General features: G+C 21.5%; 3 protein-coding genes across 4 annotated transcripts in view; 2 read left to right on the forward strand and 1 right to left on the reverse strand.

The window, feature by feature from the left end:
• Nucleotides 1-1,783, reverse strand: part of LOC127282628 (Kv channel-interacting protein 2-like) — a 44,179-nt gene extending 42,396 nt beyond the window's left edge. The window contains exons 1-2 of one of the 2 annotated variants that reach the window (XM_051306993.1): nt 1,620-1,783; nt 1,131-1,273 (exon numbers count right to left, since the gene is read on the reverse strand). In XM_051306993.1, coding sequence (XP_051162950.1) covers nt 1,131-1,273; nt 1,620-1,768 — 292 coding nt within the window. In that variant the 5' untranslated portion in view covers nt 1,769-1,783. Of the gene's footprint in view, nt 1-1,130; nt 1,370-1,619 lie in introns of those variants that run through there. The other variant, XM_051306994.1, reaches the window with a different exon arrangement.
• On the forward strand, nt 1,504-6,932 carry LOC127282627 (mitochondrial import inner membrane translocase subunit TIM50-C-like). Its single transcript, XM_051306992.1, has 10 exons — nt 1,504-1,653; nt 2,270-2,432; nt 2,534-2,865; nt 5,038-5,157; nt 5,237-5,344; nt 5,570-5,701; nt 5,920-6,043; nt 6,130-6,233; nt 6,374-6,511; nt 6,620-6,932. The coding sequence occupies exons 2-9, from the start codon at nt 2,285-2,287 to the stop codon at nt 6,464-6,466; spliced, it is 1,161 nt and encodes a 386-aa protein (XP_051162949.1). The 5' UTR covers nt 1,504-1,653; nt 2,270-2,284; the 3' UTR covers nt 6,467-6,511; nt 6,620-6,932.
• On the forward strand, nt 6,683-8,734 carry LOC127282629 (probable 28S ribosomal protein S26, mitochondrial). Its single transcript, XM_051306997.1, has 3 exons — nt 6,683-6,932; nt 7,847-8,079; nt 8,181-8,734. The coding sequence occupies exons 2-3, from the start codon at nt 7,889-7,891 to the stop codon at nt 8,635-8,637; spliced, it is 648 nt and encodes a 215-aa protein (XP_051162954.1). The 5' UTR covers nt 6,683-6,932; nt 7,847-7,888; the 3' UTR covers nt 8,638-8,734.
• Nucleotides 8,735-12,772: the final 4,038 nt, after the last annotated feature.

Consider the following 12,772-nt stretch of genomic DNA (forward strand, 5'->3'; position numbering starts at 1 on the left):
TTGTTTTCTTCCGCAAATTATTGAAAATATTTTATTTTCACTGGAATTTTAAATGAAAAAATTTATATCTTATAGTTTAAAAAAAAGAACTTAAAATAAGTTTATTGCAAAAGAAAATGCTTGTTTTATGATTACACATTATTGCAAATATTTATATTAATATGTATTTTTTGTAAATTAAATTAATTATGATTCTATACTTTCAAAAGTTTTGTTGTCATGTCTGATATTTAATTATTTACAAAGCAGATTTTTGTACAAAAATCGCTAACTTAAGACAAGCATTTTTGACAGAACTTTATTTATAAAAAAAAAAAAAAAATAAAAAAAAAAAATTATTGTGAAACATTCAAAAAGTAGTAAAAAAAATGTGTTTATATTCAGCGAATGAATTTCTAAATTAAAAAAAAAAAAAAACAATTTTTTAATAATTATTAAGAAAAATTGATAAATATATTTTTGAAATAATTTTTTTTTAAATATTTTTTCTTGATAATTATTAAATTTATTAATTTAGTGAAAAAATGACGTTGAAGAATAATTATTATTTCGCCTTTAAAATATTATTTATATTCACATAGATAAATATATATGTAGAAAAAAGAATGAATACAAAAACAAATTTAACAGAAATATTAGAGAACTTTGGTAAGAAATGAAGTTTTTGACGGGAATTTCTTATTTAGTTTTAATATAAATTCTTTCTATTTTGTATCAACACTATTAATAAATATTACTACATTGTATTCAATTAGATGTGAAATTTTCCTTATCATTTTTGTTTTTATATTCTTGTCAATTTCATAATATAAATAATATTCTCAAAATATAAAACACTTTTCAATTTTACTTTCAAAATACAAATTTTTGAAATTTACTAAATTTATCGACATAATAAATTATTATTTTTTATTTTCTTTCTTTTGCTAAAATTTATTTTTATTTCATGCAAATTTTTTTCATTTTAAAAAAGTGTTTTTCTTTTTAGTAATAAAAAAAAAAAAGTATTATATTTTTGAGGAAAATTTTATTCATGCTTTTTTATTGGCTATATAACTACAGTGAAAAGTAATATTCGCTAAAAAAAAAAAAAAATAAATATGAATGCGAAAATCAAAAAAAATACTTACCAGGAATTTCGTCACTTTGAAATTGTGAACGTATGTAATTGAAAACTTTTACTGCCATTGATTCTCTTCGCCTGGTTTTATAAACAATTTCAGTAGTGGAACCTCTTGATGATCCTGGTCCACTTGTTTCCGTTACATGAACACTATACATTATTGTTTTTAGTTTAATTTTCGATAAAATATTCTTTATTGTTCATTTACCGTTAATTTTTTTTTTAAATTTACATTTGTAAATTATATAATCATAATTATTTATGTCTCCTTTATATTTAAAAACAATTATTTATTCAAATATTAAAGAAATTAATTAATAATTATTAATTATAATTATTGTTTTATAAAAAGTATATTTATATCAATTATTGTAATCATTGTTTACAATAATAATAATTATGTTTATATGATTTAGATGTAAATTTGAATCATTATGTTATTTAATCATTTTAATTTTTGATTGTAAATAAAATTTGCAAAATTATAAATTATAACCGGGAAATGAAGAAAGAAATAAATAAGAGAAACGGTGATGAACTTTTATAGTACATAAGTGGAGCAACTTCCCTCACGAAAACTGACGCACGAATAAGGGCTCCAACCTGAGCGACACAATAGAAAAGACCAGCAAGTACTCGTGCCATATTTTTAATGAGATCCTCCAGCAGTGGGACTAATTATATATACTATAAATACATGTGCAATCATTTAAAAAAAAGAAACAAAAATTTCTAATATAAAGGTCAGAAATGTTTTTTATTTGCAATAACATTTTATATATTGCTTTTTTTCTTTATATATTTATATTAACATTTTTTCATATGATGAACTTTGTTTTTTTAAATTGTCATATTCTTTATCAGAGAGAAAAATAACAATTTTTTTATAATTGTAATGTAGTTATAGAATAAATTGAAATTTTAGAATGTTTCAAAAATATAGAAAAAAAAATAATTTTCGAAAAATTTATTTATTGATAAGAACTTTATTTTATTGAAAACAAAAAATAAATGAAAATTGACAAAAAATTCCATAATTTTTAGAAAAATAAATAAATGACATGCGAAATTATTATTTTCTTTAAATTGAAAATATTAACGTTAATAATTAATTTTTAGGTCTATTATTTTATTTTATTTTTGCAGATTTTTGCAAGAAAAATGTTATCATTTTTATCAAGGAATTTAAGAGTTTTGTGTGCAATTCATCGTAGAAGAAGAATTATTGAAATACACTGGAACATGGAGAATTCAATAAAAATATTAACCTTTATAAATAAAAATCAAAATACCACTTTTTGTACAAAAGGTTTGTATTTTTTTTATTTTTTTTTTGTTTGTTTAATCTTTCAAAAAATTTTAAATTATTTTCTATTATTTATTTTATTTGTATATATATGTTTTTCACAGCAATAGAGAAAAAAATAACGGAGAATTTAATGAATATACAATCTACATCGTCATCATCGTCAGATGTTGATAAAATTGAAGAAAATAAAATAAAAGAAAAAAATAATAAAAGTGAAAATAAAAAAGAACGTAAAACTAATTCTTCATTCATGAAATTCTATATTGGTTTTTGTACTCTCTCCCTTGGGATTACTGGCTTTTATTTGATTTATGAAATAGTCAAACCTCAATACAGTGAAAATGGAGACATTATCAAAGATGAATTTACACATTTACCATTTATGGAGCAAATGTTTAAAAGATTACTGAATAAATTCAACTACATCAAAGAGGTATTTTCTTTTAGAATTTCTTCAATTATTATTATTATTATTATTATTATTATTATTATTATTATTATTATTATTATTAAAAAAATTAATTATTTCATAATTTTAAGTAAATTTTTCGCCAAATTAATAATTTTAATAGTTTTCAAAAAATTTCAATTTAAATTTACTTGAAATCCATTTTGTCAATGGAAAATTTGTTTAAATCACATTTAATTCTTTGAATTTGAACCGTTCATCTTAAACTGAGATTTTTATAGTATTGTAAACTATAAATATTATTGAATAAAATTTGAATAATTCAAGTTTTTGTTTTAAAATTCAAAGTAATTAAAATATTTTCAAGGTAAAAAAATAAATTTTAGGAGAATTCAATGTTTTTAAGGGGACTTTCTGGTTTAGAATTGACAAAAAAGGAAGGTTTTAAAACTTTTATTGTAAGAACAGTATTAAAGAAATTGTAAAAACTATTTTTGGACATTGTAGCACATTGCGTAGAAAAAATTTAAAAAATATGTTTGAGTGTATTTAGTTCAATTTCATAGCTGTAGGTGACGTCTCCCAAAAGATACCTTTTTTTTGGTACGTTAGTTTCCGGGCAACCTGTAATACATAAATTCAAGTTCCAAACGGGAATCTCTTCATAAGGATTTATTCTGGGGCCTAAATCTCAAAAACGATTTTTTTTAAAGGTTTTTTTATTTTTTATGTACATTTTTCTCAAAAACTCGCAAAAACGCCGTGTTTTTGGGTCAATTTACCTCCATATAAAAACACAGGGGGTAGAAATATGAGTTTTTAGAGGTTTAGGCCCCAGTTTTTTAAATAAAGAATCGAAAAATTTTTGGGATTTCAAAATCGGTTCGGTAGATTTCGAGAAAAGCTCTGTACCAGTTTGAAAAATGAGTTTTCGAGAAAAACGCGTTCAAAGTTTTCATAACATAATTCATTGAGTCATGAATATCAAACAACTTTTTATTACAACAGAACTTCGTATCCCGCTGTTTTTAGGGTCGCTGATTACGAATTTGATGTCCGTTTTGGAAAATTCAAAATGGCGGATCCAATATGGCGGACGAAAAATAAAAATTCAACCGGATTTGCTTAAAACTTGCTACTCGGGGGTTTTTGGGGTCGCTGATTACGAATTTGATGTCCGTTTTTGAAAATTCAAAATGGCGGATCCAATATGGCGGACTACAAAATAAAAAATTAACTTTTTTAATTAATTAAAACGTTCCTAGAACGTTAATGTTTTGTGCCTATATTCATAACTAGCAATCTCAAAAGGCCACAAGTAATCATTTTCAACTAAATTTAATTAATTTCTTAATCTTTGTCCGCCATATTAGATCCGCCATTTTGTATTTTCAAAAACTGACATCAAATTCGTAATCAGCGACCCCAAAAACCCCCGAGTAACAAGTTTTAAGCAAATCCGGTTGAATTTTTATTTTTTCGTCCGCCATATTGGATCCGCCATTTTGTATTTTCAAAAACTGACATCAAATTCGTAATCAGCGACCCCAAAAACCCTCGAGTAACATGTTTCAAGCTAATATCAATAAAAGAGGAACACCAAATATGTAAATAAGATAACTGTAGATTGTTGTTGAAATACATACCGTCATAAATATTGTTATAACTTTTGTTTTTGTACATATTTTTTAAAAAACGTTTTGGGACAGTAATTCTATGATACTATGGAACATTTTTAAGCAAAAAAAAAAAAATCGATTTTTTTGAAATTCTAAACCAGAAAGTCCCCTTAAGGGTTTTTTTTACTATTATCAAATAAATATTTACTTGGACAAAATAATTTTTTTTTTTTTAAATTAACTAAACTTGATTTGAACCAATAATTTCTGTATTTGAAACAAATACAATTTAAATGAATTAAATAAAAATTATTTATTTCTAGTAAATATTTATTTGATAATAGACAAGTAACCAATTATTTGAATCAAATAATTTTTTTTTTCATTATAACATAAATATTTATTATTATAAATTTATCATAAAACAAGAATTTGTTTTAAAAATGTTGTTATTATTAAAAACTCTTATCTTGTACGTATATATTAAAAATTCTATTTAAGATTAAAAATTCTGTTTGAAATTTGCTTTAATAATAATTTTAGTTAATGACTGAGCGATTTGAAATATATATTACAGCTTGCTCAGGAACCAAGTAGAGATAAATTACTTCCAGATCCTCTGCCATATCCATATATTCAACCACAATATACATTAGTTCTAGAATTAATGGATTTATTGATCCATCCAGATTGGACAGTTAGTGAAATAATTTATAAATTTTCAATTATTTAAATTCTTTTTTTCATATCTATATTTATTTTTTTTTCCCCCGCAGTACCAAACGGGATGGAGATTCAAAAAACGACCAGGAGTTGATAAATTCCTTGAAATTGTTGCTTCACCTCTATTTGAAGTTGTAGTATTCACTGCAGTAAATGGAACGGTTAGTGAATATTATTAATATTTTTCTGTTAATTAAATGTAAATTTTTTATTTTTAATTTAATTAAAACTTTAATTCAAAGCTTTTAAAAATTTTATTATAACTTTATTCAATTTCTATTAGTATATCGGGCATACCAAGGGAAATTTTCATTCAAAATTTTTTTTCCAATTTTATTAATTTAATTAAAAATTTTTTTTTTGAAATTACTATGTAAAATTTTCAGACTGCGTTCCCTATCTTAGATGCTTTAGATCCTCATGGATATATTATGTATAGATTAATTAGAGATTCTACTCGTTTTATCAATGGTCATCATGTGAAGGATTTAAGTTCACTAAATAGAGATCTCAATAAAGTGTGTAATAAAAAATTATTCTTTAATTAAAATAATCGACTTTTAATAAATTGCATCTCTAGGGGAAATTATTAAAAAATATCATTTAAAAATACATCATTTTTATGCAAATAAAAAAAAATGTACATTTAAAAATTTAATTTATAATATATAAAAATAATCATATACTAAATTGTTTTATATAATTAATTATTGCATTTTTTTTTATTTGCGCTCAGGTAATTGTTATTGATTGGAATGAACAGAGTGTAAAATATCATCCAGAGAATATGTTAAAAATTCCCCGATGGTCTGGAAATGACGATGACACAAATCTATACGATTTAGCAATATTTCTCAAAAGTTTGTCGTTTTTTAAAAATTTTAATCACTTAAATAATTAATTAATTAATTAATTAATAAAAAAAATAACATTTTTCGATAAATAGCTCTTCATGTCTCGCAAGTAATTGACGTTAGGGACACTTTAAATTATTACAAACAATTTAATAATCCATTAGAAGCCTTTAGGGAAAATCAACGAAAACTTTTGGTAAATCTCTATATATAAATGGATACATTTTTCATTTAAAAAAAAAAAAAATTAATTTTACAATATGCAAATGAACACTGTATTTAAAATTAAATTTGTGTATTATTTTAAATTAAATAAAATAATAATACTGATTTTAGATAAAAATTGAAGAAGAGGAAATGAAAATTCAAAAAGAAGAATCCGAAGATCTTACATCAAAGTGGAAACCATCGTTTTTAAGAAATCGATAGATAGAATTCATAGTAAAAAAAAAAATCATCTTTAAAAAATATTGGGTATGTTTTTATTAGCTTATTTTTTTTTTTAAACACGTATAATTTAATTAATTTCGTATTATTTTATTATAAATTTATTTGAACCCTATAATTTTCATAAATTTCCAGAAGTTTCATATAAGAAAATTGGAAACTTTCACTGTTCACGCAGGGAAATTTTTTATAAGAAATTTAAAGAAACATTCTGTTGAGTTTGAACAATAACTATTTTTTTCACGTTTTTAATTTGTTATTGTAAAAATAATTCGACATATTCAAGGAAATTACAATTTAACAACTTTATACCATTTATACCATCAGTTTTAAATTATAATGAAACAATGATTTCTCGTATGTCATTTGTGCTTACAAGGAGTTACCTAACCTAAAAATAGTTTGTTTTTCTTTGGTTTCTATATAATTGTATAGACGATAAGTAAAGGTATGTTTAATTATATGTTTATACATTTTTTTGTTTGTTAATAATTGCTTTTAATAATTCTATTCTATAATTATTCTTCTATTTTATAGGTTAAATTTAATTTATTTATTATTATAGGTTATGTAAAAATTTTAAGTTTCAATTTTTAGCGAACATTTAACAAATTACTCAAATTGTAATATTTACCGTTGTTAATTAAACAATATAAAGTAATTTACAGTTTAATTAATAAACAAATTAATTATAATTATTTTATATATTTAAAAACGAAGAAAAAATATTGAAACAACAAAATAAAATATTTTTTGTGAAATTGGAGAATTTTTAGCAAAAACTATTTTAAATAATTGAATTTTAAAAATAATTGATAAAAATTATTTTAATTGGAACAGATAATTATTATTGAAAATTATGAATTTGTCGAAGAATTTTAGGTTATTTAAAAAAAAAATGAGTTTTTCAAGAGAAGAAAAGATTTTTTAAGATTTTTAGAAATAATTGAATTTCAAGAGATTTTAAATTACAATTTTTTTATAATTTAATTGACGAAGATTTTTTTTTTGTACAAATTACAGACAATAATTAAATAATTAAAAAATTTATTTTCAATAATTGAATTTTTAAAGAATTTCATTAAAATTGTTGAAAATAATTAATTTCACAATTACTTTTTGGTTTAAATTTTCAAAATAATTGAATTTTAGATTAACTACAATTTATACTAAAAAAATAAAATAATCAATATTTTGTTTTTAATTGAATAAATTAATTAATAATAAGTTTTATTTTTGCTCTTTTTGTTCGTTTTTAAATATTTACACTATTGAGGAACGTAAAAAATTTAATTAAAATATTAATTATTGTTAATTTCAGTACTAATACAAGAAAATCAATCTTGAATATTTATATTTTAGAGACAAATTTGTTAGAAGTCTATTTTTTTCCAATTTTTAATAATGGCGCAACCATGGGCGAAAAAATTTGTAAAACTCAGTGTCAACAGCACATGGAAACGAAAACCAATATGGCTTCCTATGGCAAAAAGTAAATTATTTAAAATACCACCAAGACCAGTTGTTCCCCCAGAAGAATCCGAGGAAATAAAACGAATGTTCAATCATTATAGAACAACTGTAAATTCATTAAGGTACATTTTAAAGAAAATAAATTTTGAAAAATTTTTTTTTTCACATAAATTTAAATATATTTTTCAGCAAATTTTATATTTAATTAATTTTCACATTACAGGAAATATTTCATAAATATTTCTGATGAAAATAAAATTGAATTAAATTCAGCATTAATGGAAAAGGCAAAAGAAGACGATTTTTTGGCATGTTCGAAAATAAATGATGAATGGAATAAAAAAATATCAATTGAAAGAGATGAACGTTTAAATAATGAAATGGAATTAAAGAAACAAAAAATTTTATCTGCAATTGAAAAAAATAAACAGAGAAAAGCATTAAATTTAAAAATTGCCGAGGAAGAAATAAAAAAAGCAAAGGAATTAATTCCCACTTTAATAACCAATGATAATATTGATGAAGCAATTGAAAAACTTTTAAAAGACACTGTTAATTATAATTATGCAATAGACATTGATGGTAAAAAATATAACGACAGCGAATTAAATGCAATTCAAAAACAAAAATTTAATGAACAAAAAAATCCAAAGGAACAATTTAATTTTGTTCAACGATAAATTATTTTAAGAGTTTGTAAATATATTAAAAAAAAACAAAAAATAAATGTTTTATAATCAAGAAAAGATTAATAAACGACACACCTTTAGTATCAGATTCCACAATTTATTATTTTTTTTTTTTTTTTTTTTTTTTTTTTTGGGTTGTGACACTATTTATTATTGAGAATAGTTGTATACAGCTTTTGAGTAAATATACATTTTCCAGTTAATCGTAATGCAACAATATAAATATATAATCCGAACATCTTTGGCTTAGACACACACGATTTTTATTCGGTAAAAAAAAAACCCTGGATTTACAAGAAAACAAAAAACACATTTTCAATATATATAAAAAAGAAAATCTAACCTGTCATTAATTGGCAGCAGATTTAAACAAATAATTTTCCATTATAAAAATCGTTAAATTTTCAATTTTTTTTTTTTTTCAAGAATATTAACGCTGTAACTCAATTCAAGAGATCCTGTCGATTTATTTTGCTTATTACAATAGTTAAAAAGTCACGTTTCTAAAATATTTCCATTCTTTTTAATATATGTGACAATTTTTAATTTACTTATTACAGTGGATAAACTGAAAAAAGGGAAGAGAGAATTTAGAATGACGTCAATTGAAAATAAATATTTTTTAAATCTCTAAAACAATTTTTTAATGGAGATATTAATTAACTTTTTTTTTACAATTTATTTTGTCAATTTCTTGAAGTTGTTACTTTCTTTAATATTTACATAACATTTCCTGCCCTTAAAAAAAAAATTCAGAGACGAACAGTCAAAAACAAAAGTTAATTCAAATTCCAATTTTCGTCTTTTTTTCAATGTTTAATTTAAATTTCAGTAAAAGTGGGAACAATTTTTTTTTTTTTTTTAATATTTTGAATAATTAAAAGATAAAGAATAATAATTCTTATTCGTATAACAGGCTTCGAAGTGACAGACTTTTTTACTACTAATTATGACCAAAAGCTACTAAATGTTACTTTTTTCAAAAAATAATTTTAAAAATGACAGAATTCAATAATTTTAAATTTTAGCGAATTTTTCTTTCCTAAAAGCCAAGTTGATAATTTATTCTTGGCCGCGTGAACTACTGCTTTATATAATTATTTTTTAGGAGATTTTAAATTAAAATTTTAATAAATTAGAATTGTTGAAAATTATTAACAAAGTTTCAAACAGTAATTGAATTTTAGAGAATTTTGAATTAAAAAATGGTTTTTTTTTTTTAATTGAATTTTTGAATAATTTGGATAAAATTTATTGAAATTATTAATTCAGCAAAGAATTTTATATACAAATTTTAGAAATAATTGAATTTTGGAAGAGTTCGAGTTAAAATTTTTAAAAATAATTGAATTTTTGGACATTTTTAATTAAAATTGTTGTTTTAAAATACTGAATATTTTATATAAATTTCCGATTCAAAGTTCTAGGATTAAAAAATTCGAATTAATTAAAATTCTACTAAATAAGAATTCTAATAAATTAAAAATAGGTTAAATTAGAATTCTTTTCAAGAAACAGTTGAGTAAAGAGAAATTTTTGTAAAATAAAAATTCTGTTAAATAAAAATTCCGTAGAGTAAAAATTTGTTTAAAAAAAATTCTATGTTAAATGCTATTTTGTAAAATAAAAATTTATGTGAAAAATAATTTTTATAGAATAATCATACGCTCCCTATCGTTGTGCTAAAAACAAAAAGTTAATCGAAATTTAAGAATAGAAACTTTTTTTTTTAAATCATCAGGAGAAAAATGATGTTAATTTTATTCCTGAGAATTTTTTTTCCAATTTTTTTAAGACAAGAAAATATTTACACTCTAACGTCCACCTTAGAAAACTAATTTTACTTCATTTTAAAGATGCCACTTTTTTCATACTTTTTTTCAATTTTGGGGATATTTTTTTTATACTTTTCTTAGTCTCTTACTACGCTTCGAAGCCTGAATATTTCATTTAAATTTCAGTAAAAGTGTGAAAAATTTTATTTTTAATATTTTGAATAATTAAAAAATAAATAATAATTTTAATAATAATAATAATAATTTTAGGTTGTTTAAAAACAAAAATTTCCAATTCTCAGAAAGTTGTAATAGGCAACTTTTAATTGTTTAACATTTTTAATAAAATTAAATTGTTTTATATTTGAACTGCAATGTTTTTGAAGCATAAATTATTATTTTTCTTTTATTTATTTCAAACAAACTTTTACTCCGATTGTTTGTCCAATTATTCCTTTATAAATTTTTAAATTTTATAATGACCAAATTGGACTCCGGAAATTTGGTCATTATAAAATTTAAACAATTATTGGGAAGGACGTAAAACGTTTTGATATTAATAAATTTTATTTTTTTATTTATTTGCATTATTTGTATTTATATTCAGAAATATTTATAAATACAAATATAAAAATAAAATTCTACATTTTTTGGGGATAAAAGTTTTTTTTTTAAACTCTTACGAATTTTTGAGAAAAAATTATTTCTCCTATAGAGAGAAGTGGAAAAAATTTTTTGTCTAAGAAAATTACTATAAATTGCAAATAGCAAAAAAAAAAAAAAAGTAATACAAATAAAGAAAAGTTGTAAACAAATTGTTTTTCAAACTTAAAATTTTATACACTTAAATAAAATATAATATTCAATATTGACGTCAGTCTCGTGGATTTATATATTTAAATGAGATTACGCGAAAAGATAAAACTTTCTTCTTCTTCTTCTTTTTTTTTTTTTTTTTTTTTTTCTACAGAAACAAAAAATTATTCAATTATTTTTTTTTCAGAGTATCGTGTAGTGTCACGTGACATTTAAATATATATATAATTATTAATCAATGAAAAGGGAACCTAACGGTGTTCCATATAATTGAATATTAAAAAAAAACAGATAATCATACATATATAAAGAACATCGTTCCAACAGTCGGTGAATTCGAAAACTTCTAAAAACTATCGCTGCTTTATCACAGAGGCTGCCTTTTTTTTCGAAATTGAACATTTCTTTTATTCAGCCAAACATTTTTTTTCTTCATTAAATGTATTTTTTTTAATCGACCAAGAAATCAACATTGTTTTTTTTTATATATATAATCAAAACCTTTTGGCTTTAAATAATGAAAAAAAAAAGTTTACAAAGTTAATTTCTGTTTTAAATATCTTCGAAATTCTACGCTTTCCATCTGTGGTAAAAATACGCATTTTCGTATGTTAATTTTTGTTTTGTTTCTTTTTTTAAACACAATTGGCACGATAAAAGTAATTTTTCAAATCTATCGAATGTTTATAATAAGGCAGAAATTAAAAAATTAAATTTTACGAATTCTATTGTGTTAAAAAGTGAGCGACATATTAAAATAATCGCTGGAGAAGGTACAATATTATAGATTGTAATTTTTTTCTTCACGTTTTTATGACATAGCAAATCATTTTCTTAAACATCGTTAACATAATTTATTTACTTAATGTACCTTATGGTGCTAGCTATTAAATGTATTATACCGGTTTTTTTTTTTGAGGTTTAGATTCTATTGCACTTTATTGTTAATGTAAAAACAAATGAAAAAATATCTAGGAAAAACAATGATCAACGGAATAAATGTAGTTTGTGAAGGTACATTAGGTGATTTTTTTTTTTATCGACTAACAGATGCTTAAGTGTTGTACTGATTTCGTCGTTACTTAAACATTATTATTTATATTATATTAATGTTATAATTATTATTATTTCTAGACACAATAGGGTCACGCATGTATACGATTTATGTAAAAAATGAAAAGTTATATATATATACATTTATGTAATAAGATTTTAATCATTTAATTCAATTCATTTTTAAATTTCAAATTGACTTTGTCAAGTGATAAAATTTGTATTGAAAAAAAAAAAAATTATTTTGTTTTCCAAAACTAAAATCATTTTTATGATACAAATATAATATATAAAAATTTATTTGTAAGAAAATAAAAATTTAATGTGAAATTCTTCGATATTAAATGAAATGAATTCAATGATTAATGAACCCTTTAGTAGAATTCAATTTTTTTTTTTGTAAACGCTTACAAAATATATTGTAAGACGCTACTATTTGCTTTTTAAAACTCGTGAAAATTACAGAAAAAAAAATTTAATTC

Source organism: Leptopilina boulardi, unplaced genomic scaffold (genome assembly GCF_019393585.1).
Source record: "Leptopilina boulardi isolate dan_hultmark-lab unplaced genomic scaffold, ZJU_Lbou_2.1 LbouV2_300, whole genome shotgun sequence".
In the NCBI taxonomy this organism is placed as follows: domain Eukaryota; kingdom Metazoa; phylum Arthropoda; class Insecta; order Hymenoptera; family Figitidae; genus Leptopilina; species Leptopilina boulardi.

What these genes read in the sequence shown, in the direction of transcription:
- LOC127282629 (XM_051306997.1), top strand. Translation starts at nt 7,889, where the DNA reads ATGGCGCAACCATGGGCGAAAAAATTTGTAAAACTCAGTGTCAACAGC. An exon ending in ACAACTGTAAATTCATTAAG is followed by an intron (nt 8,080 to 8,180) that starts GTACATTTTAAA and finishes TTCACATTACAG; the next exon opens with GAAATATTTCATAAATATTT.
- LOC127282627 (XM_051306992.1), top strand. Translation starts at nt 2,285, where the DNA reads ATGTTATCATTTTTATCAAGGAATTTAAGAGTTTTGTGTGCAATTCAT. An exon ending in TGATCCATCCAGATTGGACA is followed by an intron (nt 5,158 to 5,236) that starts GTTAGTGAAATA and finishes TTTCCCCCGCAG; the next exon opens with TACCAAACGGGATGGAGATT. An exon ending in TAAATAGAGATCTCAATAAA is followed by an intron (nt 5,702 to 5,919) that starts GTGTGTAATAAA and finishes ATTTGCGCTCAG; the next exon opens with GTAATTGTTATTGATTGGAA.